The following is a 7,078-nucleotide window of genomic DNA, read 5'->3' on the forward strand; positions in this document are numbered from 1 at the left end:
CCAACCCACCATTTAATATAGAGAAATAATATTAATAAATAAATAAATAAATAAATAAAGAGTACTAGTTTAAATGATTCGTGCAATGCACATATTAATTTTCTTTCATAAAAATTTATATCATTTTGAATAATGATATGAAATTTTAATTTTATTTATTTAATTATAGTTTTAACGATTATTATATTTTAATGCAAAAACAAATATATTTATTTATTAGATATTAATCATAGTTATGATCGAGGGATACAACTACCAAACACAAACAAATATAATCGATCCATAGATTTACACAATAATTCATGTGTGATTCCTTTGAAACATAGAAATGATAACTCTTTTTTCTTTTTCTTTTTTTATGAAATGGCAACTTGTTGAAAACCCCTTCATAAAATTTATTGGTGCTTTTCTTTTTTTATAAAGAAGTTTAGAAAAAAAGTAAATGAATAAACCAACAGAAGTTTCATCTACCGAAAGAGGGACACAATAACCAAATACCGCGGATGTTTTTTTACCAAGTTCTTCAAAAAAATAAAATTGTTGACCAAATGTCATTACTAAAGTTTTATACTTTTCTCAAACTTAAATTTGATGGATTAATTTTTTATTAACTATACTTGTCATTTTTTTACAAAACTATTTGTCAGTGTTAGTTGTAAAACTAGTCTATGAGTATTAATTAATAAAATTTTATAAATTAGTATTTTCATTTATTTCATAAGTGTTACATTAACAAATAAAATTTATTTCAAAATAAATGTTATTTTTAATTTTTAAGATAAAATTAATTGTTTGTTTTTAATTGTACTATTAAATTAATACTACTTCTAAAATTTTATATTTTACTTTACAATTATTATAGTATAGAACATATCAATTTTTTTTGCTAGTATAAAGCATATCAATTAATAAATATAATTTGGTAGATATTTGCTATATTTTTTTAAAATTATTTTCATTTCTAAATACATATAAAATAATAATAAACGTGAGGCAAATGAAGTAATAACTAAACTAGATCATAATGACACATGTACTAAAAATAAGATATTTTTAACATTTTTGAACAAGAGATTGAATCTCTAGCCGCATAGATGTGGTTATGCCATTTATAATAAATGGATGTTTGATCTATTTAACACCAAACTAAATAGTTTTTGCTACTCTGAAGTAAAATTGAATGGTGTTTATAGAGAATGATGATTATAAAATCATCATATATTTATTCTCTTTTTGTGAGGCTCACTTAATAAATCACATGAAATTAATATTGTTGAAATATAACAATATTAAGTTATTCTTAAGTCTTAGTTCAAGTAAAAAATATCGATTTATTATATTAAATATTTTATCTTGGTTCGAATTTAAAATTTTATAATTATGTGAATTAATTACAGTAAAATTTATTATTTCTTTTAAAGTAAAAATAAATAATATAAAATTATTGACGGAATCTATTCAATAATATTTTTTTGGTGTTGAATTAAAGAAAGAAAAAAAACCTAGTTTATATACTTTTGTATGGTTCTTAATATAGAACATATATTTTATAGTTATAGCAAACTTTAAAAAAGTTACGAATTTGATAAACTCACGATTCATTGAATTAACAACCATACGAAAAATCTTTAAATTTTGTACTTAAAAAAATTAATTACTTATTAGTTAATGACATGTAAAGTCCATTTAAGCCCTAAATAATATTGACGGACGTAGAGATTTAACTAATCTGGTTGCTTGTCAATTGCGTCGACATACCACATATTGGTGTCCAAATTGTTATGTGAAGCAGAAAGAAGAAGTTGGTGATATCACTAAACTTAATTTATTATTATATAATAATAATATAAAATTAATTTTTTTATTAATATATTTTTATTTATTATATCTTAATTCATCAAATGTTTCAATTAACTGGAATTGATAAAAATATTTAAGTTAATAATATTGCACATTAAAATTGACAAAATCAATATTTAAAAAGAATTAGACACAACTCAAATCAAATAATTAAAACGATAAATTAAACTAATAAGCATAGCATGTGATGCCATGGGATTATGCTCATTAATCATAATTACCCAGCAAATGAGTTCACAAATAAAGGTTGGGACCACATGATGATGGCCTCAAACAGAGAGGAAGGAAGTTGAGCTGCTTCCAGCAGCCATGATGGCATCCACTTGTTTAAAGGTGTTGGATGAGATAAATTGTTAAAACAAATTATATTTTAATTGCTCATTGTGTTAATATCAATATGTTAAAGCATTATTAATGTAAAATTATATCAATATCAGTATAATTAGATTAATTGTTATGCAATATCTAAAAATTATCTAATGATAATGTAAAAATTATTTGATACTGTAAATAAATTAAATCCTTATAGTATTTGAGTACAATTACCTATATATACGTATCCAAAATTAAGTTAGGCCAACAAACTCTAATGGTAATAAAATAACTGATCATAATTTGTTTCGGATTGTGTCATGGTCTAAGCGAGAAAGACATTTGTGCCAAGGGCCCAAATTCGTAAAATTTACCTAGGAGTTTCTCTGATCATGATTATAAGAAGAAGCAAAAATACATTACGAATATTAAGAAATTTAATTAAAGATGGTAGTTTTTTATATTTTATGCAAAATATAAATTAAATTTATTAAATTATTTTTTTAATATTAAATGTTCAGTTATATACATTAAATATTTTTAAAATAAATAAAGTATATTATAAATAATATTATTAAATAATTAAAAATAGATAATTTTTATTTATAATAAAAATTAAATTAAAATATATTCTTTTTCTTATAATAATGGGATTTTTTATCTATATATCCTACTTTTGAAAAAACTTAACCATAATACCCCACTTTCAAAAACTGTTACCAAATGCCCTACTTTTTAGGGCAAGAAGAAAAACTCTCCCCGGAGAAGCGATACACCAAAGGAGCAAAAAAATTTCTCCTAGTAGGAGGTTGCTGGCCGGGGATGCGACCTCCCAAAGGGTTTTAAAAAAAAAAATTTAATTCGTTTTTTGGTTTTAATTAATTGTTAATAATTTAATAAATATTTAAATTAATAAATAATTATATTAAATAATAAATTTATAATTAATAATAATACTACATAAATAAATAATAATAATAATTATTAATTATTATTATTGTTAATTATTATTATTGTTATTATTATTAAAAATTGTTATGATTAAAAATTATTAAAATTAAATTAAAAATAATTATTATAATTATTATTATTGTTATTATTATTGTTATTATTATTAAAAATTGTTATGATTAAAAATTATTAAAATTAAATTAAAAATAATAATTATTATTTATTATTATTATTATTGTTATTATTATTAAAATACGTAGAATGTATGCTCGACAAGATGCTTGACAATTCACAAAATTTGAACTAATCCTAAAATATAGTATATATCTTCCAGAGTTATGGTGCACTCACCTACTCGAAGATGAAATGTGTGAATTTCTGGTCTCCATCTCTCCACTTATCATTTAAAGGTAACTGAAATTAACAAAAATAAAATAAGTAACCAAATTGAAAAATACAATAAAATAAAATACAATAACAAAAAATATTTTTAATCATAACAATTTTTAATAATAATAATAATAATAATAATTATAATTAATAATTATTATTATTTTTAATTTAATTTTAATAATTTTTAATCATAACAATTTTTAATAATAATAACAATAATAATTATTAATAATAATAATTATAATTAATAATTATTATTATTTTTAATTTAATTTTAATAATTTTTAATTATAACAATTTTTAATAATAATAAGGTTAATAATAACTATAATAATAATTAATAATTTTTAATTTAATTTTAATAATTTTTAATTATAACAATTTTTAATAATAATAACAATAATAATAATTAACAATAATAATAATTAATAATTATTATTATTATTTATTTATGTAGTATTATTATTAATTATAAATTTATTATTTAATATAATTATTTATTAATTTAAATATTTATTAAAATATTAACAATTAATTAAAACCAAAAAACGAATTAAATTTTTTTTTTAAAACCCTTTGGGAGGTCGCATCTCCGGCCAGCGACCTCCTACTAGGGGAAATTTTTTTGCTCCTTTGGTGTATCGCTTCTCCAGGGAGAGTTTTTCTTCTTGCCCTAAAAAGTAGGGCATTTTGGTAACAGTTTTTGAAAGTGGGGTATTTTAGTTAAGTTTTTTCAAAAGTAGGATATATGGGTAAAAAATCCATAATAATGACCAGAGAACGTGAACTATCAATCTGCCACCAACAAACTTTAAGAAAGATGACAAACTCCACCGAAAAATAAGTTAACAATCCAAAAACAAATTTAAGCCAAAATTTAATATTTTACAATTTATTATTAGCTAATACACAGATATGGATACTATTTACGGCCCAAATTGCTTTGTAAAAATATTAGACTTTTATATTTTTAAATGTATATTCATTTTATTTTGATAACAAACATTTAAAGTGAGTCACTATCCTAAAAAGAGAATGAAATGATAGCCGACGAAAAAACATTTCTAGAAATAATTTAGTGATATTTTTATTGTTTTTAAAAATATATATTAATTGTTCATTCCAAAATCTATCTCTTGTTAACAAATAAAATGAACACAAAATTTAAGATATAAAAATAGAAAATGTTTTTCAAATAGGGTTGAAAGGTTTTAAATATAGCAACAAATGTTAATTAAAAGTTTTAATTTTTAAATTATATTACATTCAACAACATAATTACTAATATATAATTTTAAATTTTAATTGTTAAATTATATAATTTCCTTACCACACCCAGATTTTAACCCTTCTCCTTCACACTCTTCTTCCCAACTTCACTTTTCACTCCAACGGATCTCTTCTACCTCCCTGCCTTCAACCTCTCTCTAACACACTCACTGACTCTCACTTATATAGAGAGAGGATACCACAATTTGGAGCAACTTCTTCCCTACTCTTAGCACCTCTCCACTTTAAACCTCATCCAAACCCAAACTCATCTTGTATGTCCAATCCAAGAGGTTCTCGATGGAGATGGTGGATGAATACTCTGTACCAATAACATAATAAATAAATAAATAAAATAAGAAAAATAGACCCATTTTTACCTTCTCCCTCGCCTCCACATCCAAATTACTCATCTTCCAATACCCCATATAACTCCAATTTTACACCTTTCATCTCCATATCCTATTATAAATCAACGACGGTTTAAATATGTTTTTAGTTCCCGTAAATATCATATTTATATCTCTATAATTTCATTTTTTTTTTTAAAAGTCTTTAATGAATATTTTACAATAAAAAACACTTACATGGTCTATTTTCAATAAAATGGCACATAGTGAGTATATCATTCATGATGATTGTACATTTTTTATCATTAAAATTTGACAAACATTTAATTAAAATAAAAATTTGTATATTTTTTTATTATTAAAATTTGACAAACGCTTAATTAAAATAGAAAATTATTTTTAAAATAATAAAAGAAGCAAATTCTTCATCTCCATTTAATTTTTCTGCAACATCAACTAAAATCAACTGTTCTGCACCTGGCCAATGCCACTGCACCTCCACCGTCAAGCCCTGTCGCTCCACCACTGGCCGCACCTTCCGCATTATAACCAGGTTTCTTAACATCCCCATCGATGAAATAAAAAGAACTCTTCTGCAAAAACTTTGATGTTCCATATCCATACCCTAAAAAAAACTCCACCACCATTCTCCCATTCACTACCATCTCTATAAAAACATACAAGCTTCCACATTATCAAAGATATCACAAGTTATATCCCCAGCTTCACCGTCAAGTTCCCAAATACAAATCCTAGGAAAACTCACACTCTTAGAACCATCCACAGAAACAGATACCCTCTTATTCGCATTCCTTTCATTCCCATTCTCATTCCCCCAATTCCCTGCTGGAACACTACCATCACGCCACGTAAACACACCTTTCCCTTATGGAACTCCGCTATCCCAACAACCTTCGGAACGGTTAGGTGAAGCCGGTGGTGGAGCGACAGGGCTTGACGGTAGAGGTGCAGTGGCATTGGCCGACAAAGAAGGTGCCAGAACAGTTGATGTTGCGGAAAATTTAACCAAAAATTAAATGGAGATGAAGAATTTTCTTCTTTTATTATTTTAAAATATAGTTTTCTATTTTAATTAAAGGTTTGTTAATTTTTAATAATAAAAAAGTGTACAATCATCATGAATGATACACTCACTATGTGCCACTTCAATGAAAATGGACCATACCAGCGTTTTTTATTATAAATATTCATTAAGGACTTTTTTTATTAAAAAAAATGAAATTATAAGGGATATAAATAAATAAAAAAGAATTATAGAGACTAAAATCAAAATGGCTCATATCTGCAGAAACTAAAAATTTAAACCATTAATGACTCACTAGAACACTTGAAAACCTTGTAATACACAAACCAATATCATGGTGTTTCTATAGACAGTCTTAACACCCGTGAATCTATGGATTGGTATTCTCTGAATTACACAACACATGCATTAACTGATCTCAGCCGTTGATTTGAGATTAGTCGGCTCACATTACATCTTCACTAAATTATCTTTAAATAACCTACGTCATTGGTTTGAGATCAGACAGTCAAGATTAATTATTGTTTCATGCATTTGATGTGTGGAATTTGAATCCCATATACGGCAAGATTTAGTCATATATGCAGTGTAATCTAGAACAGAGACATTTTTTACATGTTATGTCTAGAAAAGAGGTTGAGAAAGCAGGGAGGAACTTCACACTTCCTAGTGTCAGAAAAAAAAAATGCTTAAAATAAGCATAGTCACCAAAACAACAGACAACATAACCAATTTGAAGATATAGTATGTGAAGAGGGTTCAAATTATTAATAGGCTCAAAAACTTGACTAGTATTACCAATTGTAGATGAAGTCCTACACAAATTTAAGCCATAGATTTTTTCTTCTCTTCCTCAAGGCGCTGCAATTCAACCAATCTTTCTGCCCACTCTCTTTCC

At 24.7% G+C, this 7,078-nt stretch overlaps 1 protein-coding gene across 1 annotated transcript in view; it reads right to left on the bottom strand.

Annotated features, from left to right (window-relative positions):
• Nucleotides 1-6,688: 6,688 nt before the first annotated feature.
• LOC101498938 (uncharacterized) overlaps nucleotides 6,689-7,078 on the bottom strand; it is a 3,318-nt gene continuing 2,928 nt past the window's right edge. The window contains 1 exon segment of the mRNA XM_012712347.3: nucleotides 6,689-7,078. This exon segment is cut by the window's right edge and continues 9 nt beyond it. Within this exon segment, the coding sequence (XP_012567801.2) occupies nucleotides 7,006-7,078 (73 nt within the window). The 3' untranslated portion in view covers nucleotides 6,689-7,005.

This window comes from Cicer arietinum, chromosome 3 (genome assembly GCF_000331145.2).
Source record: "Cicer arietinum cultivar CDC Frontier isolate Library 1 chromosome 3, Cicar.CDCFrontier_v2.0, whole genome shotgun sequence".
Classification (NCBI taxonomy): Eukaryota; Viridiplantae; Streptophyta; class Magnoliopsida; order Fabales; family Fabaceae; genus Cicer; species Cicer arietinum.